Source organism: Canis lupus, chromosome 11 (assembly GCF_003254725.2).
Source record: "Canis lupus dingo isolate Sandy chromosome 11, ASM325472v2, whole genome shotgun sequence".
Classification (NCBI taxonomy): Eukaryota; Metazoa; Chordata; class Mammalia; order Carnivora; family Canidae; genus Canis; species Canis lupus.
In genome coordinates, this window is record NC_064253.1 from 10897737 (window position 1) to 10920822 (window position 23086).

A 23086-nucleotide genomic window follows, 5' to 3' on the forward strand; every position below is an offset into this window, starting at 1 on the left:
CCTTAGCTTGTATCTCTGCTTTCCCCTCCTGGCTGCTGTACAATTCTGCTCTGTCCTTAGCATTCAAGTTGAAAACCACTTCCTCAGATGAGCCTCCCCTGACCTCCTCAAATAGGTTAAATCCTCTATTACAGACTACCTTTCCATGAACTACTTTATTCTAATCTCTGTCCATATTTCAAGGTAAACCGTGTGTGGGCACACTTTCGCATGCTTAATGTCTGTGTCTCCACTGCCTCCATGATGGTAGAAACTTCTTACTATGGCCAGCCTCACTGCCTATCACATAAAAGACACTTAAATACTGGTTGAATTAATGAATACATTTTTTAAAATTCATAATCAAATACCAAATGGACAAAAGTGTCCTCAAGACAGTATCATCAACTGAAATTGTTTTAATAGCTTTCAAAACCTGGATCCTACCCACTTGAGGCCACGCTACACCAGCTACTATTCCTCCCCTCCTCTTCCTCAACATTTTCATCATACACACCATTTATATGATAATATCCCATGTTTTGAGCATTGTGTAAATATTTCAGTTTCATTGCTTTATTTAACCCTGACTATAGCTCTCCAAATAGGTACGGTCTGACTCCCATTGTACAGGTGAGGACACTGATACTTTAATAAGTAACCTGCCTTAAAGGAAGGTCTGTTATTTTTTAACCTGTTGTCACTTAACCCACACCAGCCCTTTCACTTTGGTCTGTTATATTAGCCTAGGAAATGGCAAACTATATCTGGCTTCCTCTAAGTATGAACTAAATCCTGGCAAGAACACAAAATCATGTGCTATGATAAACATTTTCTGTATTTATCAGCAACATCATTTTGAAGTATCAGAACACATATATGGAGAAATCACTACTCCTGCATGTTCACTTTTCTTGCAAAAGGTCTATACAAGTGCCCTAGGAAGTACCTAATTTAAAATAAAGTACTTGAAAAAAAAAAAAGAAAAAATAAATAAATAAAAATAAAAAAATAAAAAATAAAAAAAATAAAATAAAGTACTTGTAATTCAAATTAACAATGCTTATCCAGAATATAGTTTAGAATAACTATATTCAAACATTTAGAGTTCTGATGCTGTTTCTATTTCAAGAAGGAGAATTTTGCATTAGTGGAATCATATCAAAAGTGAATTCCCAATACAAAAGATAAAAATAAATCACTTTAAATTTCAATAGATACAGTTAAGATTCTATAATGCAGATATTGGATTTGGGCAAAAATAAGTAATGTAATAAGAAATCCAGCTTTGATGTTTTAGTAAGTGTTTGCCATTTAGGACTCTAGAAAAATGCTGAAGAAGGAATCTGAAACACAGTTGGCTACTGGAAAGAAGGCAAACTACGAAGGTAACGTAATCCCTCTCTTTGGTAAGCAAGTGAGGAAGTTGGTTTAAGAGAGATGAAATGATTATATCCGTTAATGAAATATCAAACAAGATCAGTCTTTACATATATGACTATCCAAGTAAATGCAAAAACTATCTTCTCTAGCCTGTCATATGTCTGATGCTATCACTTAGATACTAAATTCACCCTTTCTTGAACAGCAGCAAAAATTAATGAGTTCCTTAAATAGTTCTACATATGTTGAACCAAAATATTAAATGTACATTCTTTCCTGGATACTCAGTTTACAGAAACACCAACTCTTTTATTATGCTGAAATTCCCTGGTTGTCTTCAAAATTTTCCAAAACTAACATGACAATGGGAAATGTTGAGTGATTCCTCCTTTAACAACCCATTCCTCCACCCCATTCCTACAAACACCCTATTTTGTTGTATACCACATGGTAAATTGCACAAACAGAGCCACCTTTCATTTCAAACAGTGTGTATCTTACAAACAGAAAAAGAAATTTCCTAAGTTCACAAGGACATTATGGTCTTTTTGTTTGTTTTACATTTCATACAAGTAAATTAGATTTTAGTTTAAGATTCCAGATGTAATCACTTTTGATTTGTTTCCAATATTCTACAACTGCACCTTGGACCTCAGCCAATTTATTGAAGGTGAATAATACTCTAACAATGAATGAAAAGATTTCAAGAAACACCTTATCTCTTTATACCAAATAATATATTGGCTCTGCTCAATCTCTAAAATCACAGGCATGTGTGTGAATATTTACATGCTCGCTCTCTCTCTCTCTCTCTCTCTCACACACACACACACACACACACACTTACACATAGTCATGTAGTCATATAGAAAATTATTGTCAACCTCGTCAAAACTTCTGGTTGGATACCTCTGAGTACACACTAGAGAAAATTCCTACATGGAACAGGCTTTTATAGTCTGGGATAAGAATGGTTCAATCGCTGCATTGTACACCTGAAACTAACAGATCATATGTTAATCATACTACAGTAACACATACATACGTACTTACATACAGAAAATAAAAACAAAAACATTGTGGGTTCTGCCAGATGACAGGAAATTGAGTTGTCCGTATGCATAAAGTGTTTCAGGCTTATTTGAATTAACCAAACTTTTGACAATCAAATCAACAACAATTTTTAGCCATAGCTGAGAAGCTGTGAAAGAATTATTTTCTATCTTGTGTTTCCTTACTCCTCTCTATATGCTGATTTTTATCTGGAGGGAAAGCAAAAGCTAAGCATACCAGGCTAGTTATTTTTTTAATATTTTATTTATTTATTCCTGAGAGAGAAGCAGAGACATAGACAGAGGGAGAAGCAGGTTCCTCACAGGAAGCCCAGTGTAGGACTCGATCCCCAGACCAGAATCATGCCCTGAGCCAAAGGCTGACACTCAACCGCTGAGCCACCCAGGCGTCCCTAGAAGGCTAGTTCTACACCATGGTGTCAAGATTCTACTTTACTCCTTCCTCCGTAATCTCACATAAGCAGACTTTTACATTCACCTTTAGGTGATGGCTTCTGTTATTCCAAAACCCAACAGAGGAGTGAGAGATAGGAAGCACAAAATGTTTTCATGCACTGGACTTAAAAGAAGTTTCTTCAGATATTTAGCCTCAGGGAAATGAAAATCACAGGAACTTTTACAGTATTTATTTCTCTTTGATACAGATATATACAGACACATAATCTTAGAGATAAACTGTTCACTCTCTTCTACACCAGCCCCATGATGTTTCACTACCACAGTTAAGACTTCAACATATTCCCAAGATTTAGTCATGCTGTTTTAGTTATAAACCTTTTATGAAAAAGTTACCTTGTTGTGAATCAGACCTTCCCACACAAGGCCACAAAAATGTGTTAGTTCATTTCTGAATAAAATATTTAGCTTAGTTAGGGTTGGTTTGCTGCTTGTATCTCATATAAAGCATGAGAACAGAAATCTGATTTTTGAAACAAGTGATCCATGATTTTTGCTTATAATATTGTAGTAATCTTCACAGATGAGTAAATCTAACTCATTTTTCATGTTTTTTTTTTTCTTTTTATCTTCCTACAGACTATCGAACAAAGTTAAAAATGCAACCTATGGAATGGGAGAAGATATCTGCAAATGATCAGATGAATGACTAGTATCCATGATCTATGAAGAACTTATTAAACTCAACACCCAACAAACAAAGAATCTAATCAAGAAGTGGGCAGAAGACATGAACAGGCAGGTCTCCAAAGAAGATGTACACATGGCCAACAGACACATGAAAAAATTCTCCACATCACTTGGCATCAGGGAAATACAAATCAGAACCACAACGAGATACCATCTCACACCAGTCAGAATGGCTAAAATAGACAAGTCAGGAAATGACACATGTTGGTGGGAATGTGGAGAAAGGGGAACCTGCATACACTGTTGGTGGTAGTGCAAACTGGTGCAGCTACTCTGGAAAATGGTATTGAAGTTCCTCAAGAAGTTAAAAATAGAACTACCCTACCTCCCAGCAATTGCACTACTGGGTATTTGCTTCAAAGATACAAATAATCAGAAGGAGCACCTGCACCCCAATGTTCATAGCAACAATGTTCACAATAGCTAAACTGTGGAAAGAGCCAAGACATCCATTAACAGATGGATAGATAAAGAATATGTGGTGTATATATATACACACACACACACACAATGGAATATTACTCAGCCATCAGAAAAGATGAATACTTAACCATTTACATTGACTTGGATGGAACTAGAGGGTATTACACTGAGCAAAATAAGTCAATCAGAGAAAGGCAGTTATCCTGTGGTTTTACTCATATGTGAAATATAAGAAACAGCACAGATGATCATAGAGGAAGGGAGGGAAAACTGAGTGGGAAGTCATCAGAGAGGGAGAAAAATCATGAGGGTCTCTTAACCATAGGAACCAAACTGTGGGTTGCTAGAGGTAAGATGGGTGGGAGACGGGGTAACTGGGTGATGGGCATTAAGGAGGGCACGTGATGTCATGAGCACTGGGTGTTACATGCAACTGATGTATTAATGCACTCTACATCTGAAACTAATGATGCACTCTATGTTGGCTAATTGAATTTAAATTTAAAAAACGGATTTGATTCTAATTCTCACGTGAGAGAACGAGCCCATGTTGTTCTACTTTAAAAAACTATATAGAAGGATAATGTTCTGTGTCAAATGGCTGAAGCCCACACACAAAATGCCCCATTGCCAGTGAGCCTGCAGTGGCCATGCAATCAGCTTACACTTCTGAGTCAGCACTGGAGGTCTTGCTTTCATGCCAGTCATGTGCCTGGTCAGCAGAGACCTTTACAAGGGTCAAATGAGGTTTCATTCTCCAAGGACGAGGACATCAATCCTACTCATGACCTGAGGTTTTTCCCCTCCACTGGGTAATTCACACATTCAAAAATGAGTATTTCAATATATAAACACTTAAAATAGTTTCACATCATTAAAAGGGATTTTTGAATGGTTAGGACTACACACACACACACACACACACACACACACACACACACTTTTAGCTTCCAGGATTCAGCAGATCAGGTAAAGAACAAGGCATAAAAGTCTTGGCAAAATGGTATTTCTAGCATGCTGGTCTCCTACTTGCTTGGGAAGAGGGCTTTTAATGAAATGCAGGTCTTCAGAGACGAACAAGAGTGGCCAGAACAGGACTTTTTGAGGCTATATAGCTTTCCTAATTAGGCAAGGTTGTCTTACTTGGGAGTTTTGTGATGGAAATCTATTTAGAGACAAATGCTATATCTCACGCTATGAAGTATAGCAGTTGCTTTAGAGTATTTCACATCTACTCTCTCACAACAAGGCCAATTCAAGTAAACATTTAAATAACCATTTCCTATAGATGCATACCTTAAAACTAAAATTCAACACTGGCAGTTGTTGCATTACCTAAAATGAAAAACCTCCTCAGAGTACTCAATGAGAATCAGTTCCTTCCAACACCACCTCTTCAAAAGACACTGAGGTTAATCTAGCACCTGATAATAATTCTCATTCACAAAAATAAATAAAATAAATAAAAATAAAAATAATAAAATAAAATAAAATAAAATAAAATAAAATAAAATAAAATAAAATAAAATCTCATTCACTTTCACTTCTTGGAAAGCTCCAGAGTTTCCTAGGACACTCTATAAGGGATTTTCTAGTACAGTCCATCTAAAATCAACTAGAATTTAAAATCAAAGTCCTCCAAACATTGAGAAACCAAAGAATCAGTTCAGGAACAGAAAATTCCTCAAACTCCATAGAGAAAAGGTACAAAAGAGAGTGTCTGAGACACTAAATGCCAGTATTAAGAACTGTTGCAAATATGTTTTCAGAGTCCTAGCTCACCTCTCTCCATTTATCTACCTTGACGTTTTACAAGAAATCTCTTAAGCAATCTGAGCTTCAAGTTCCTCAGATTGCAAAACATAGAGAATAAAGCCTACCTCACCAGGTTGTGAAAATTAAACTAAACTACACATTTTAAAGGTCTTTTAAAAAGTTAAATCTTCATGTTACGGTGAGATATTGCTTATTAAATGAGGTTGGAAAAAGAGAAAGACAAATGATCATGAAATGTTCTATAATTTGTCACTAAATAGCCAGAAATACTTCCATGAAAATGTAAATCTACCCTCTACATCAATTAAACAAGTAGTCCCCAGAATATCCTACATGGGAGAGAAAGAAGCTCGTTTTATGATGTAGATATAAATCCTATTATCAAAAGTATGCAATTCCATACAGATAGTATTATGAAATACTTGTGGGAATCAAAGTTAACACTTATAAGGATCAGGCAGAGAAATCTGGTTCTAACTAGACTTGTTTCTTGCCTTAAGCCCTCATAGCTACTGCCAGTCAAACACTTGTTTACAAATCTAAAGATCTGACATTCATAGATCTCAGTACATTTTTCTTTACTGAAATAGGAACTCAGCCTTCTGAAACCTATAAGCCATAAATGTATAAACCAGAGACACATACAGAATGAATAATAAATAAATGTTTGATCTCCTGGTTTTTTTGCTTACCTAAATATACTAAGAATTTTTTTAACCATCACTCTGTTAGGAGCTAAAAGCAGCATAATTTCACCCTTCAACTATATGGAAATAACTTTCAGTCATCCAAGTTAAGACTCCTAAGTTAAATCCAGGGGGAAAAAAAAGCCAATTACTTGACTTTGGAATGGTGTCATCTGTGCAGAATAACCTTTTTAATAGTTATATTTATACAAGTGTAGTTTACTGACTTAAAAATTTATTCGACTCTATTTTCTGTGGTCTGGGATAACCAATACATGGTTAAAGCTCTGATATCTGTATATAAAAGCCATTATCCAGATCATCCATCAGCCTTGGGCACATGAATCTCATGTTATCTCCTGGCTCTTTTGACCCAGAGCAGAGCACCCCTGCTTCACTCTTTCATGAGGTGCACTGGATGGTCTTTGACAGCACCTGTGGCACTTCCTCCTCATCTCCTAATGAAAATCTTCTTCCAGAAGAGAGCTGATTCCTTCCTTCTACCTATAAATGTCTCCTTAGAATCCCAGTAAGCCAGTCCTTCACACAGCAGATCAACTTCATGAGGTATCCAAAGTGTTAGTGCTGTACCTCCATCTTTTGCCTGCTTCAGAATTATGGAAAAACCAGGTATCCTACCTCCCCAGTCCTTGAGGTAGTTATGCCATTAGCAAACTGATGACATTTCTTTCTCCATGGCAGAAGTATGGGTCCAAAGATTCTGGACCTTAACAAAATACCCGGTGAGGAAATATGATTCTAGTCTTTGCATCTTGCAGAAACCTCCCAACATGAGGTAGGGAAGGGGGGAATAACAAAGAAATGTTGTTAGTATGTACTTTTTTACCTTTTCCCCCCAAAATTCAATTATTGCTTATTTTTGTCCCTCCTAATGAAGGAAACACACACACACACACAGGTTAGGCCTCCTTCAAAGTTGAAGCAATTAGAAGAGTCTCAAACTATGAATCACACTCATTTGGATTTGCCTTCTTTTCCTTTAGGAGCTATCTCTGTATCACTCCCTACCGAATGTAAACAAGTTACCCATTCTGTTGATTTCATATAATTTGTTCACATAACTGAACATATGATAAATGGTAATCCTTCTATTAGCCTACATGATGCAAAGTGACATTAAGAGAAAAAAAATACCCTGGGATTCTGAGTGTTATAGAAAGCCTAATCTTAGAGGAGCAAGCCTCTATCATTCTATGATTTCGTTCTTGAACCACTCAAACTGTTATCCACATTACTCATTATAAAGGGCCAGTCTTTTGGACTCTATTAGGGCATTGATATCCTACTTCAGGTAACCTGAAAATAAAGTGACAAGAAAGAGAAAAAGCCTTAGTTTTAGGGAGTACCATACTTGAACCCAGAATAATGGTGAGGCTCTGAGCAAAGAGAACGAGATGTAAGGGTTAACATGCTCCAGCCAAATTTCACACAGGCTGGCCTTCTGCAAACTTCTCCAGAAAGCAGCCCCTGCCAAACTCTTGAAGCAATCAGTCCTAGTGAAAGCTGAGATGGCAGCTCAGACCACAGGTTCAGCAGAGCTATAACCTCAAGTCTCAAACTCCATCCTCCTAATCAAGCAAACACAAGGGCATCAATCAATAAATGCTGAGAGAGCAGAAAAGGGAGAGAGGACAAGCTCTAACACATTGTACTGCCACTATAACACAGGGCTTGGACCCAAGACCTTGAATGTGGCTGAACGAGGGCTGGCACTTCTTCACTAACATTGCGTGAAAACTCCACAACACAAAAGCCAGGATTCCTGTATCAAAATCTAACGATCAGGGCAGCCCAGGTAGCTCAGTGGTTTAGCGCCGCCTTTGGCCCCGGGCGTGATCCTGGGGACCCGGGATCGAGTCCCACATCAGGCTCCCTGCGTGGAACCTGCTTCTCCTTCTGCCTGTGTCTCTGCGTCTCTCTCTCTCCTCTCTGTGTATTCTCATGAATAAATAAATAAAATCTTTAAAAAAAAAAAATCTAATGACCAGCCTTGCTAGATCCTTATCCCAGCTTTTATAGACAACTGAGTACCTGGAGACTCAGCAAATGTTGCTGCAGATCACTTGGTCTTGTCATCTAGCCAACTGCCCTTCTATGCTCAACACACACACACATACACACACACAATTTGTCCACCCCTGGTAGAAGTATACATTGGTACAATTACAGAATTAGAGAATAACTTTATATAAGATATTTTATCAAAACTATTAATATACATTTTGACTCAGAATTTCACCTTCTAGAAATTTATCATATATACCTATTTGCAAAATGATGTTTGTACAAAGTATTCATAGCAGCACTGCTATTTTATAGCAGATTACAAAGAATGTAATGTTCATCAACAAGGTACTGATTAAATATATAATGCTACATCTACATGATGGAATATTCTACAGCTGTTTTTTTTTTTTTTTCAAAAAAAGGATAATAAAGCTTGCTTTGTGTTGATATAAAATACCCCAAAAGACACTGTTCAAGGTGTATATGGTGGGAAATAGACCATGCATTTTTTTCCCTTCCTAATATTTGAATGATAGGGACATAATGCAAATTATTAAATGCATAAAGACTAAAAATGATGACAGGTAAATCTTTAAAAGCAGAGTATTTAAAATGACCACAAAATAAGGCAATAAAATTCTGTATAATTTAGAATTCTGAGAGTTTTCAAGGTGAAGTTCAAATGAAGTCTTATGTGATTTCTTAGGCAAGACTCAATTAAGCACACTCATGGATGTACTCAATTTATGAGAACATGAGAAATGATCAAAGTAAGGTCAATTTACGACTGATTCATAAAGACTTTTCAGGTCATATGCCAGGATTAGTCATAGTCAGCTAGTGAGCTTAGTTTATAAACTTTTTAATTTTACATATATAGTAATAAAATGGAAACTGATGCTCACAAACAAGGTCTTGTGGTGTGTGGCACAATAAACAGGAGAGAACTAGAAAATATCTGGTTTAAATCAAAGCCCTGATTTTTGACCAATCATCTGGTTTCTGAGGACTTCAGTTTCCTAAGAAGCTATTAAATAAAAGCTAGGCATAATTATCACCAAGATTCCTTCCAGCTTTACTATTCTACAATTCCATTCATTATTATTGTAATATAGTAAAAACTCTAAGATTTTGAAAATATCTTAAAGAATCATGATACAAACCATAGAATGAAAGCAGCAACATATAGTAAAGAAGAATATGCAGACAAAACAGACAAAATATGCAGCAAATAAAGGTTCTGATTATGCCATCTTGACTATTTTTTAAATTTGACTACTGAGAGATGTGAGTGATAAAGAACCTACTATAAAATCAAGCCTAGTATTTTCCAAAAGCTGCTCAAAGATTCAGAATGAATATTACCACCTCTGTAGACAGATCATGAGATTAGTGTCTTAAGACCCAAAATGGTCATGACTTTGAATGAACTATGGAGGTACCAAAAAGTTCCATCTTGCAACATGAAGCATAATTCAAGAAGCGCTAGCTGAGTGATAAAGTATTCGGAATTCAAATGTTTGGAAGGAGAGGGGAGGAATAAGATCAGTATTATTTGCTTTGGTCTGAGTTTTTTCAAGCTCTGCTTCTGTATCCTGGATAATTTTCACCAAAGATACTTTTTAATACAATGTTGAATAAATAAGAATGCAAAACAAAAATCCCAAATCAAACAAAAACAAAACAAATAACCAATTAAATACCCACAATGGAAAAGTGAACTAAAACTTAAATGGTAAGCAGATGCCCTATGACAGAGAAATGAACCAAAGACTTGGGCTCCTATAAATCCAGGGAGCTGAGTTTTAGTCCATCCTATTAAGCCAGAATTATCTAAGGGGGCTGACTTGAAAATGTAAATGAAAACATTCCTAGAAAAACATGCTCAGTTTACCTAATATGATTGAGAAGAAATAAAAAATCTTAACTAGATCTACAACCATTAAAGAAATTTGATCAATAACTGAAAATTTTCCATAGAAATATCACATCAAAGAATATATATCCAATGGACTATCAAATAATACAATGTCATTCAATAAACAAATAATTTTAATCATTTATAAATTCTTCCACAGGCTAGGAAAATCAATTTATGAAAAAAAATGCTGCAAGTTCAGAATATGGCCGAAATTTTCTCTAGTAAAGTATACCTAGGAGAGAAATTGTTGGACCATGTGATATGTACATCTTTGGTTGAGTGAGATAACACTAAATTATTTTCCGAAATGCTTATACCTGTTTGTATCCCATTAAGTGGTATGGAAGAGTTTCAGTTGTATTATCTTCTTGGCAACATCTAATAACATCTAATATGTACTTGGCAACTTTTCACTTTGCCAATCTATTGCATTTAAATTATTTATTCTGAACTTCCTTTCCTTTCCTTTGGTTTCTCCAAGTTTAGAGTCATGTGAAAAGCTTTTGCTTATCCCAACACCACCTTCACTCCCATCAGCTATCCTTTGAGCCTTTATTCTTTCCTTCCTTTCCAACAACTCACTACCTTTCGATTTTAAGCTTTCTTCAAAAAAATAATCTGTAGGTTATACTGTTATTATCTGTTATTATCTACAGGACCTAGATATTTGGTGCTATTGATAACTAGGATATTTATTGGCTGTCATGTACATCTGGTAATTCTCCAGTATCCTCTACTGAAGCCAAGTATCAACAACCATGTGATAAAATTGGATGGTTAGTTTTGCCATATGCTTATTTTGAAAATGCAAATTTGTTCCAAACGATTGATACATTTGAGAACTATTTGAGCCTAGCACAAATTTTGCATTTGCTTATGCACAGATTCATTTGTGAAAAATATGAGGTAAAGAAAGAAAACTGTATTCAGCTGAGTGTAAGCCATGTAGGAACACACAAAAACCAATCTCAATTTCAAAGCTTCCTGCCGGTATAGCCACCATCACTTTAAACCATGTATTTTAAAATCAGATTGAAGTAATTCTTGTGCTCTTTCTACCAGGCACTGTGGTAAGGCACTAGTAATCTAAATTCTCCGTGGTCCTCAAACTCACAAACTGATGTGCAATCTCATGGAAGCTATTTTTGTGGCAATAATTACTAGATTATAATCGGATTAAGTGCTGCAAAAAGTAAATGCATGATGTTCTGATGATCTGTTACATGAATAAAGCTCTAACCTAACTTGAAGGCTACAATTCAAGGATAGCAGAGAAAGCTGCCTTGAGAAATTGACCTTCAAAGTGAAATGGCAAAAGTGAATTAAAGTCAGTTTGATACCAGATAAGAATGAGAGGAAGGAAAGGCTACATGAGAAGGCTCTGAAATATAAAGAAATCTGTCCCTAAGGAGGAATAGAGAGAAGGCAAGTTTGGCAGAAGCATAGTGAGAGAGGATCCCTGGGTGGCTCAGTGGTTTAGCACCTGCCTCGTCCCAGAGCATGGTCCGGGAGTCCCAGAATAGAGTCCCACACCCAGCTCTCTATGAGGAGCCTGCTTCTCCCTCTGCCTGTGTCTCTGCCTCTGTGTGTTTCTCATGAATAAATAAATAAAATCTTAAAAAAAAAAAAGCAGCATTGCAAGAGAGAAGAATAATGATACAGTAAAAGGATGCAGCAGGTTGGATGGTAGCCATCCAGACAGTAGGGGCATCTGGAACCTCTGAATGTGATCTTGTTTGTAAAAAGGGTCTTTGCATATTTAATTATGCAAAAGATCTTCAAGATGAAGTCATCATAGATTAACTGCATGGGCCTTAAATCCAATGACACACATTCTTCTAAGAGACGGGAAAGGAGAAAAAAAGACACACAGAAAAGAAGTTGATGTGAAAATGGAGTCAGAGGTGGAATGATGGGTCTACAAGCCAATGAATACCAAGGATTTCCAGAAGTCACCAGAAGCTAGGAGCTAGGCATGAAGAGATTTTCCCTCAGAACCCACTGAGGAAACCAAAAGTGGTCACATTGTGATTCTGGACTTCCTCAGAACTATAAGTGAATAAATTTCCATTTCTTGAAGTCATACAGCTTGTCACAGACAACTGGTACAGAAGTCCTATCACTCAAGGGCCTTATAACTAAGGTCTCTGGGGCAGGCTGCTTCTCAGAGGGCTCCCACTAATCGCTATCTCCAGGTATTCACAACCGTTGTCAAGGGCTGCCGTGGAATGTGCCTTGAGCTCACGTATATAGCTCAGGGGGTTTTGGCTCTTTGTTTTATATTTTTCATTTAATTATTTCCAGGGCTTAGCATAGTACCTAGAACATCATAAAAGCCCAATAAATATTTAAGAAATGACTACTTGATTACTTCTAGAGAACTAGAGTGTTGGAGAATTGTGCAGTTGGGAGAGGGTCTTAAGGAAAGGATAATTAAAATCACCTATGTTCAAAGGAGAGAGATTCTTTTCAAAAAGAGTATACAAATATAGTCATGACTGTATTGTGACCTGCTATTGGATCAAATGATAAACTGCAACTTTACTTCTAAAAGATGGCAAGGAACGTATTCACTTTGTGCTACGTGAACTTAAACACGTAACTTAACCTGTTGGTTCTTTTTTTTTTTGATAAATTTATTTTTATTGGTGTTCAATTTGCCAACATACAGAATAACACCCAGTGCTCATCCCGTCAAGTGTCCCCCTCAGTGCCCCTCACCCACTCACCCCCACCTCCTGCCCTCCTCCCCTTCCACCAGCCCTAGTTCGTTTCCCAGAGTCAGGAGTCTTTATGTTCTGTCTCCCTTTCCGATATTTCCCACACATTTCTTCTCCCTTCCCTTATATTCCCTTTCACTATTATTTATATTCCCCAAATGAATGAGAACATGTTTGTCCTTCTCCGATTGACTCAGTTCTTATCTGAAAAATGTAAGGAATAACTGAGTATAGTGAAGCTAGAAAGGCAATGCAAATATAAAGAGCTTAGAACTGTATTCAAAATATTATATAAATTCAACAAATCTTTTTATCAACATTAGTTAGAGAACATTCCATTCAACAGCATCAGAATGCATACTCTTCTCAAGTGCGAAGGGAACATTCAGCAGGAGAGACCTAGAGCAAACAAGACTTAAACACAAGAAGACTGCAATCGTATCAGGGATCATTTCTAATCAGTTATAAGAAACTAGAAATCATTAGTAAGAAAATCCACAAATATATGGAAATTAAACAACACATTCCAGAACAACCAACAGGTCAAAGAAGGAGATCAAGAAGGAAATCTTAAAAAATATGTGGGAGTGAATGGGTGACGGGCCCTGGGGGTTATTCTGTATGTTGGTAAATTGAGCACCAATAAAAAATAAATTAAAAAAATAAAATAAATAAAATAAAATAATATCTTGAGACAAATGAACATGGAAACTCAACATACCAAAATGTACGCAATGCAGCAAAAGGAGTTCTAAGAGTAAAGTTTAAAGTAATAAACACTTACATTAAGAAAAAGGAAAGCGATTGCGTGGCTGGACTCGGCCGCCGCCGCGGTGGGAGGCGCGTGTCCGGGCCCTCGCCGTCGCCATCGCCGTCGCCGTCGCCGCCCCGACCAGCGGCTTTCGCCTTGCGGCCCGCCGCTCCATAGCCAGCCTTCGGGGCCCCTGCCCGCCACCAACATGCCGCGTGTCTACAGTGGCTATGGCCGCCTCCTCGAAATAGACCTCAGAAACGGGTACGGCTTCGTGGAGTTCGAGGACTCCCGCGACGCCGGCGACGCCGTTGAGGGGCTGAAGGGCAAAGAGCTCGGCGGCGAGCGCGGGAGCGTGGAGCGCGCCGGGCCCGCGCCGTGACCGCGAACGGCTACGGCTACGGCTACGGCTACGGCTACGGCTACGGCTACGGCTACGGCTACGGCTACGGCTACGGCTACGGCTACGGCTACGGCTACGGCTACGGCTACGGCTACGGAAGCCGCCGTGGTGGAGGCGGATTCGGCAGTCGGAGAACCTCCGGCAGAGACAAATACGGACCACCTGTTCCACAGAATTCAGGCTTATTGTAGAAAATCTTTCTAGTCGTTGCAGTCTGCAGGATTTAAAGGATTTCATGAGACAAGCCCGTGAAGGAACCTATGCGGACGCTCACGAAGCACGCGCCAACGAGGGTGCTTGAATGCCGTTCCTACTCTGACGTGACGCGAGCTTTGCATAAACTGGACGGTACAGAAATAAATGGCAGAAACGTTAGGCTCATTGAGGATAAACCACAAACGAGCCATAGGCGGTCTTACTCTGGAAGCAGATCAAGAGTGAAGTTTATAGTAATAAACACTTACATTAAGAAGAAAGAAAGAAAGAAAGAAAGAAAGAAAGAAAGAAAGAAAGAAAGAAAGAAAGAAAGAAAGAAAGAAAGAAAGAAAGAAAGAAAAGGAAAGAAAGGAAAGAAAGGAAAGAAAGAAAGGAAAGAAAGGAAAGAAAGGAAAGAAAGGAAGGAAGGAAGGAAGGAAGGAAGGAAGGAAGGAAGGAAGGAAGGAAGGAAAAAGAAAAGAAAAGAAAAGAAAGAAGGAAGAGATCAAATAACCTCAGTTGACAATTCAAGGAAGTAGAAAAAGAAAAAATGAGGCACAAAGTTAACAGAAATAAAGAAGTAATATCAAAGAATAAATAGCATAGACAATAGAAAGGAAAAGGATAAAGATCAACAAAATTAAGCATGCGTTTCTTGTAAAGCAAAACAAAATTTACAAACCTTTGACCAGACTAGCCAAGAAAAAAGAGAGGAGACTCATGTAAAATTATAAATGAAAGAGGAGACATTACAACTGAAATACTCAGGACCATAAGAAACTAGTATGAACAATTATACTCTGACAAACTGGATAATCTGGAAGAAATGAATAAATTTCTGGCGACATATAACCTGTCAAGGAGGAAACGTGAAGAAATAGAAAATTCGGACAGACCAATATCAAGAGGACTGGGGGGAAAAAGGTAAGAAGAATGAATTACTAATCAAAATCTACCCCCACCCCACACAGGACCAGATGGTTTCAGTGGTGAATTCTACCAAACATTTAAACAAAGAATTAACCCAATTCTTCTCAAACTACCATCAAGAAATTGAAGTAAGGACCCCTAAAAACTCTTGTTATAAGGCCAGCATTACCCTGATATCAAAGCCAAGGGCATCTGATCTGCGTAGCTCGGTAGTTGAGCTTCTGCCTTTGCTTCAGATCATGATCCTGGGGTCCTGGGATCAAGCCCCCTATTGTGGGGAGCCTGCTTCTCCCTCTGCCTATGTCTCTCATGAATAAATAAATAAAATCTTTAAAAAAAAAAGCCAGATAAAGATGCTACAAAAAAATTAAATGATAGGTCAATATTCCTAATGAGTATATATGCAAAATATTTATATGAAAATACTCAACAAAATGCTAGCAAATAGAATTCACACATTAAAAGGACAATATATCATTACAAATGAGATTTGTTCATAGGGTGCAGAATCTTGGTTTCACATATGCAAATTAATGAATGTGCTATGTCACATTAACCAGAATGAAGGATAAAAATCTAATGATCATCTCAAGAGATGCAGAAAAAAGCATTTGACAATATTCAGCATGCTTACTTGATAAACCTAACAAATTGAGTACAGATGGAATTTATGTCAATATTTTCAAAGTTCATATATACCAACCTACAGCTAACACTATATTCAATGGTAAAAAGCTGAAGGCTTCTCTTGAAATATTTAGGGTGCCCACACTTATCACTCCTATTCAACATATTACATGAAGTTCTACCCAGAGTATTAAGAAAAAAAAATATAAAAGATATCCAAAGCAGTAAAGAAGAATTAGAATTGTCCCTGTTTGCAGGTAACATTACATATAAAAAGGCATTTTACAGACACATACACACACATACATGTATACACTTACAATGGATTCTTATTCAACTATAAACAAAAAGGAAATCCTGCCTTTGTAAAATGGATGAACCTAGAGGGCACGATGCTAAATTAAATGTAGACAGGGACTTAAAAATACTCTATGGTATCACTTATATGTGGAATCTAAAAGAGTTGACTTCATTGCAATGGAGAGCCGACTGGTCGTTGCCAGAGCCTGAGATGTGTGGAAAATGGGGAGAGGTTTAAGTTCTAGGGATCTAATGTACAGCATAGTGACTATGACTAAGAATACTTTATTATATACTTAAAATATGCTAAGAAATAGATCTTTAATATTTTCGACACTAAAAAGGGGGGGAGAATGTACCTCTGAGGTGGTAGATATGTTAATTAACTTGAATGCAGTAATCATCTCACAGTATAAACATATATCCAATCATCATGCTGCATGATGGACATACAATGTTGTGTTTCAACAGAACTCAAAAAATCTGGGGGAAAAAGTTCTCATTTTTTGTGAAATGATGCATATAGAAACATTTAATGAAAAATAAAGTGCAATACACATAGCAAGGGTTATTATCATAAAGAATCACTAAGCTTATGATCACAATTTCTTGAGTTCCAAATAATCACAATTTTTATTAGCTGTTCTTTATTAGCTGTTTTTACTAGCTGTTGGAGCTATCCTCACACCTCCAATCTCAGACACTTAGCACATGACCTATCCTCTACTTCAGAAAGAAAAGTTCTTATAAGAAATTACTTAAAACGCCACCCTATGACTTCCTCAACTTCTCTTTTTCTTCTCCATCATCTCTAGTTTCTCTATGAACGTTCTATTACAGTTCATGCCTTGTCAGAAAGCACATGCTAGGGATTAGTCCATCTCTTGAGTACCCTGAAGCTTTATTTCCAAGTTTGGCCATTCTCACCAGCATTGAAAATTATTCTGGCTCCTTGTCATAAATACAATCATAACCAGAACAGTAATTTAAGATCATGATGAAAACCTCTCTCCCTGGAACAGTGTTTCTTGTCCATGCTTCTAAGTGTCTCCAATTTCCCAATTCTCTTTCCACTGGCCTCTTAACTCTACCCCTGGAGTAGCTACTGTCCTCTCTGTTACAATGGGCACCATGCTGCCATCAACAATCAAGCCTGTTATAAACAATAAACTGTGCCCATTTCTCATTTCACCTGACTTCTAAAAAGTCTTAGACACATACTTTTATTGCCTTGTATTCTTCACTTTAAGGAAGGCCTAAGAAATAGGTATCTGCTTTTCACTATCAAAATGCCAAACAATAAAACCACACTTTGCCACATAAAACCCCCAATAGACAAGAACAGACATTTATTACTCCTGTTTTTGTAATTAAGTAGGCTGAGGCTGAGAAAATTTAAGTCACTTTCACAAGACTACAAAATGTGTGAAGAGCTTAAAAATCAAACCATTCTGATATTTGAGTCTAACTCAGCTAATGTTTATAAATTTTAACATGATTTTCGATTTAATACAACTCTGTATATTTCTACTCAGCAATCTCCAGAATCTCATTTCCTAACCTAATCAGCATATATTGACTAAAAGAATGACTACCAATCTGTACAGATCAATAATGAATACATAAAATTTTTGAAATCTATTTTCAGAGTTAACTTTAATAACATTAACCTTAAGAAGGATATACCAACTAAAGCCAACTTAAGCACTCGTGGATGCCCAAAAACTATTTATTCCTATAAACCTATCTTGTTGCTATGGTAAGCACTACCAACCCATAAAAAAAGAAAGCTAATTATTGCGGTTATTAAGCCACTTTACAAAATGACACAATAAGACTCCAAGTAGAATCATCTGTGGAAAACATAATCTCAGTAGTTAAAGCTGGACATTTTTCACAAGCTGATCATGCTAGGTTCTGGATTAGAGTTTTGATAGCCAGCTATTAGACAGCCTTTTAAAAACTGATATTTCAGGGTGTCTGGGTGGCACCATCTGTTAAGTCTCTGACTCTTGGTTTCAGCTCAGGTCATAAGCTTAAGGTGGTGAGATCGACTTCTGGATCAGTCTCCGCACTCTGTGTTGGAATCTGCTTGAGATTATCTCTCCCCCCTCCCACTCATGCTCACTCTCTCTAAAATGAGTAAATCTTAAAAAAAAAAAAAAAAAAAAAAAAAAAAAAAAAAAAAAAACTTTAACATTCCAAGGGCCTTTAACATGTGTCACAGCATCAGTAGTTAAAGGGAGCTGAACAGGGCATATAGCACAGCATCACACAAATCAGCTACGTGAAGAACACGGAATTTAGTCTGATAAAATTGACATTCAAAAGCAAAGTGCACACAGCCGATAATACATGCCATACAGAGCTCCAGGGTGAGGTATGTGTGTGCAGCGCTGTGAACAGAGCCCACAATCAACTGCTGGCGGCTTTCACAGGAACCATTTTCTCAAAGTGCACCTTTCCTTTCCCTTACTGTGTTAGTTGGATGCATTTCCCTTGAAATAGTCATTAAAGTTAAGTGCATCCTTTTAAAACGTGAAAGAATAAGCATTTACAAAACTGAACCAATTCTAAGCCAATTCAGAATCAGGAGGAAAAGGTGTATAATGGAGGTTAAAATATCAGATTTGATGCTGTTAAAGATTAGGTTGGAGAAAAGGACTTAGGTGTGTAATAAAAAGGGTTTTCTACAGCTGAACTGAAATGTCATTGGTTAAACTTCAAAAGAGGAAAGCCACATCGAAATGCAATTTTCTGATTATGCATCATAACCTGAGTACTAGCCTGCAAAAAAGGTCCGATCTCTGCTTCTTTTTCATGGAAATATTTCAAAAAGGAAGAAAAAGCTTATGGAGTACCCAAGAAGTTCACAAAGAACGGAGACAGAATTGAGGCCTTTCTGGCTTCCTATCACAATCTTAGGGCCGACTTGCACGATACAGTTTCAGTCAGTATCAAAGGGTGTGCCATTTCAGCACCAAGTGGGTGGGATTCACAGGGTAGATTCCCCTCCATGCTGCTTTGAACTGAGGATTCCTGCTCAGAAAAGATAAAGGCAGATATCTACTCCTTTAAAGACCATCTAAGATGCCCATCTCCCTCATGTCAGTCAGCTCTTCATGCAATTTGACACTTTAATAAGGCTCAGAATTTTACTTTTTTTGGGGAAAAAAAAAGCAACAGCCCTTCTCATCAAGTGTGTGGCTTCAAGTGTTATGAAGGCAGAGAGAATGTTGGCCTCCCTTCTCAATTCCATATGGCCCAGGAGCTCAGAGGTGGCACTTCTGATTCAGATTAAGAGTTCCTCATATGGCAAGCCAACGTTAGTTAAAGCAGGCCAACTGTAAGTAAGTTTCCTAAGTAGGTTTTCCTAATTCCACAAACAACACAGATTTTTTTTTAAATAATAAAAAAAATAAAATATTCACATTTCACCTTTACATTATTTTTATGATTTAGGGGGAAATATTCATACATATCATGAGCAATTTCTAAGACTCTCACTCCAGCCATGTGTAAATAACAAGACCATGGATATGCAAGACCACTGATCCACACTCCAAGAAAGCATAGCATCTGGTGTCAGAGGTGTCTACTCTGTGCTTTCTACACCCTCCATCTAGGTAACTATGAACTCCCAGAGCCATGGTAAATCCCTTTCTCAGGAGATCTCTTTATCATCCCATAGCCCTGTCTTTCCTTTTATAACTGACCTAAATTCTCAAAGGAATGGGACATTTTTTTCCCATTTTACTGCAAGACAATACTTACCACCAAATTGTATTGATGTCTTGCCTAATTCAGAAGTGGCTTTTTAGCAAATGTACTTACTACAAAGAGCAGAGACATAGGTATAATGCAATTTTTAAAAATAAGGGCCAAGGACAGAAGGAAAAATTAAATCACCTGAGCCAAAATATCTATTTACAATTGCTTTGATAATACTATAAATGGCTCTGTGATTCTTCCAGATGGGAGAGAAATGGAAGGCTAAGTGACTCTGTTTCCATTATCAAAATAGAGGGTAAATCCTGGCTCTAGGTAGTTGCTCTGCTATCTACAAATAAATTAACTTAGACAATCAGAAGTCTACCCTTATTTTGTCTTCTGACAGAATCATTACGATGCACTTGAATGGTATACTCTTTGTTTTTCTCATGGTTATTTACAAAAGTGCCCTCACAAAAAGAGATTCTTTCTTTAAAGATGCATCAGATTACTAGGTGCTGAGTACTCAAAGATAAATTTAAGAAGTTCATTTTAGACTTCATATCATGAAAGTCCTTTTATATGGAATAATCTTAATAAATCAGTATGAGTCCTTGAGTTTAGAAATGAAAGGGTTGGATATTGATGGCATTCCATATTGTATATTCATATACCATTAACCATATTTCATAGCCATATTTCATTTTCACTGGATTATCATGAAAACTTTTAAAACAGGTTGATAGGCTTTCATTTCCAAAGGTTAGCCAGCATTGCTAAAGTTAGTTTCATAAGAAAAACATTTAGTGTATTAAAAGAAAACTTTGCAGAGTAGAAGAGAAAAGAGAATTCCTAAAGGAGTAAGATTCTAATACGTAGCTAGTATCAAGTGATGCTATTATCTTGAAATTTCCAGATTCAGAGACTGTTTTTGCTATAAGGCATCTTAAGATATGCAGACTATCTCCTCAATTTATAGGAAGAGGGGGATAAAACAAAACACTGAAGCACAGAGAGGTTAAGTCCCTTGTCCAATGCTTCATAAGCAACCAGAAGTCAAGTCCCCAACTCTCTGTATTGAGGATCAACATCCTTCCCACTGCACAATTCTCAACTCATCCTTGCCCCAAATTACTTGCAAGACAAATTTTCTGTCCCCCTAGAGTGATCCCACGCAACTCAAATCTAAATATAAAGGACCCTTGGGTTATGTACTCTTTCTTTCCAAATTGTAAAGTGAGTCTACTTATTAACAATGGTAGGTGACTCTTTTTAACAACTTGGAGATTGAGTTTTGGAGGTTCCTAGATTTTCGGATTTAATATGGCTCAAAATTAATATGCTATCTTCTTGGTAGCTGAACAAGATCAATACGTTCTCTTTCATGAGTCAGAGAACACCAGGAGAGTATAGTGGTAACTCATTCATTGATTTTTTTTATCAAATTAACTTAAGTCATCAGAGGGTTCAGCCAATGTGACTGATGCATTTCACTCATCATTGAAAGGGGAAAAATGGATTCATCACAACACGTATATAGCCCTTCCTTTTATCTCTTTCACATAGTTGCTCCTTGGTACTCTGCGCATGTACCTATCATGGTACCTATCACACTGGTTTGTAAATTTTTATCGTTATACTACAAATAAAACAATATTTATACTATCACATCATTTTTCAGTCTGATTTTGCTTAATATTTAAAGAGTGCCTATCTCATTTTGGACACCATTATAGCTATTGAGTTAATGAGGTTTACGGGGGAGACGTATGATCGTATTTACAATATCATTACAGAGGGGTACACAGGAAGTACTGAGAACCATGTGGGGCTTTGGGGTCATGACGAAAATAATTTTATCTGAACTCAATGTGAGCAAGCAGACCTAGGTAGCAAGTAAACCAAGGTAAGAAAATTATTGAGAGTGTTCCAGGGAAAGAAAATAAACACACAGAAAAAAATAAAGTAGCACAAAAAAAATGGGATGCCTGGGTGGCTCAGTGGTTTAGTGTCTGCCTTTGGCTCAGGGCATGATCCAGGGGTCTGGGATAGAGCCCCACATCAGGCTCCCAATAGGGAGCCTGCTTCTCCCTCTTCCTATGTCTCTGCCTCTCTGTTTGGGTCTCCCATGAATAAAATCTTAAATAAAAAAAATAAGCAGCACAAAAAATCATTATGGTGCACAGTGGGGCAGCTTAGAAAGGCAAAAAGTAAGGCACATGGGTGGCTCAGTTAAGCAATTAATCTTGATTTCTGCCCAGGTCATGCGTGATCTCAGGGTTGTGAGATGGAGCCCCAAGTCAGGCTCTGTGCTAAGCATGGAGCCTGCTTAAGATTGTTTCCCATTCCTACTACCCCTCTCCACTCCCTGGCTGGTTCTTTCTCATTCTCTCTCTCAAAAGAAAAAAAATTAAAATTAAATAAGGCAAAAAGTTATTGCTCGTATTAGAACAAACATACTCAGTCTTTTATATACCAGAATTACCTGGAGTACTAAAAAAGCAGACAGAAGACCAAGGCTATTTAAGCAGGAAAGCTATTTTATCAAATCTTCAGGTGATTCTAACACACTCCAAAGTTAAAGAACTATTTTGTTTTAGAGCATCAAGTGCTAGATGAAGAAGGTCAAAGGACAAAGTAGAAAAGTCAGGCTAAAGGAAGGTCAAGATTATGTGCTAGGTTACTCTAAGTCACAGAGCAATCCCTATGTTAAAAATAAATCTACTGGGGAGCCTCAGTGGCTCAGTTGGTCAACTGTCTTTGGCTCAGGTTATGATTTCGGGTATTGGGATCAAGCCCCACAAACATGGTGCTCCCTGCTCAGTGGGGAAGTCAGCTTCTCCCTCTGCCCCTGCTCATGTGCACTCTCCAATAAATAAATAAAACCTTTAAAAATAAAAAGAAATCTACCTATAGCAAAGGCAATAGGGAGTGACACAAACATGGCTGCATTTTATAATAATTATTGTCAACACTAAACAAAATACACAAAAAAGGTAGAGAAAAATCTGAACAGGGCAATTAATATCCTTTA

The 23086-nt window shown here is 37.3% G+C and overlaps 1 protein-coding gene and 1 long non-coding RNA gene across 6 annotated transcripts in view; one reads left to right on the forward strand and one right to left on the reverse strand.

Moving 5' to 3' along the window:
* Positions 1-14573, reverse strand: part of LOC125752133 (arginine/serine-rich coiled-coil protein 2-like) — a 316143-nt gene extending 301570 nt beyond the window's left edge. For 3 of the 5 annotated variants that reach the window (XR_007413906.1, XR_007413905.1, XR_007413904.1), the window contains exon 1: positions 13920-14567. Coding sequence is in view for 1 of the 5 variants with exons in the window: in XM_049115995.1 (XP_048971952.1) it covers positions 13921-14526 (606 nt within the window). In the remaining 4 variants the exon portion in view is untranslated. Of the gene's footprint in view, positions 1-13919 lie in introns of all 5 variants that reach the window. The other 2 variants (XR_007413907.1, XM_049115995.1) reach the window with 2 other exon arrangements.
* A 347-nt stretch (positions 14574-14920) lies between these two features.
* The window catches only part of LOC112650402 (uncharacterized), a 57218-nt gene continuing 49052 nt past the window's right edge, over positions 14921-23086 (forward strand). Inside the window, exon 1 of the long non-coding RNA XR_003130136.3 lies at positions 14921-15408. This is a non-coding gene — a long non-coding RNA (uncharacterized LOC112650402). The remainder of the gene's footprint in view (positions 15409-23086) is intronic.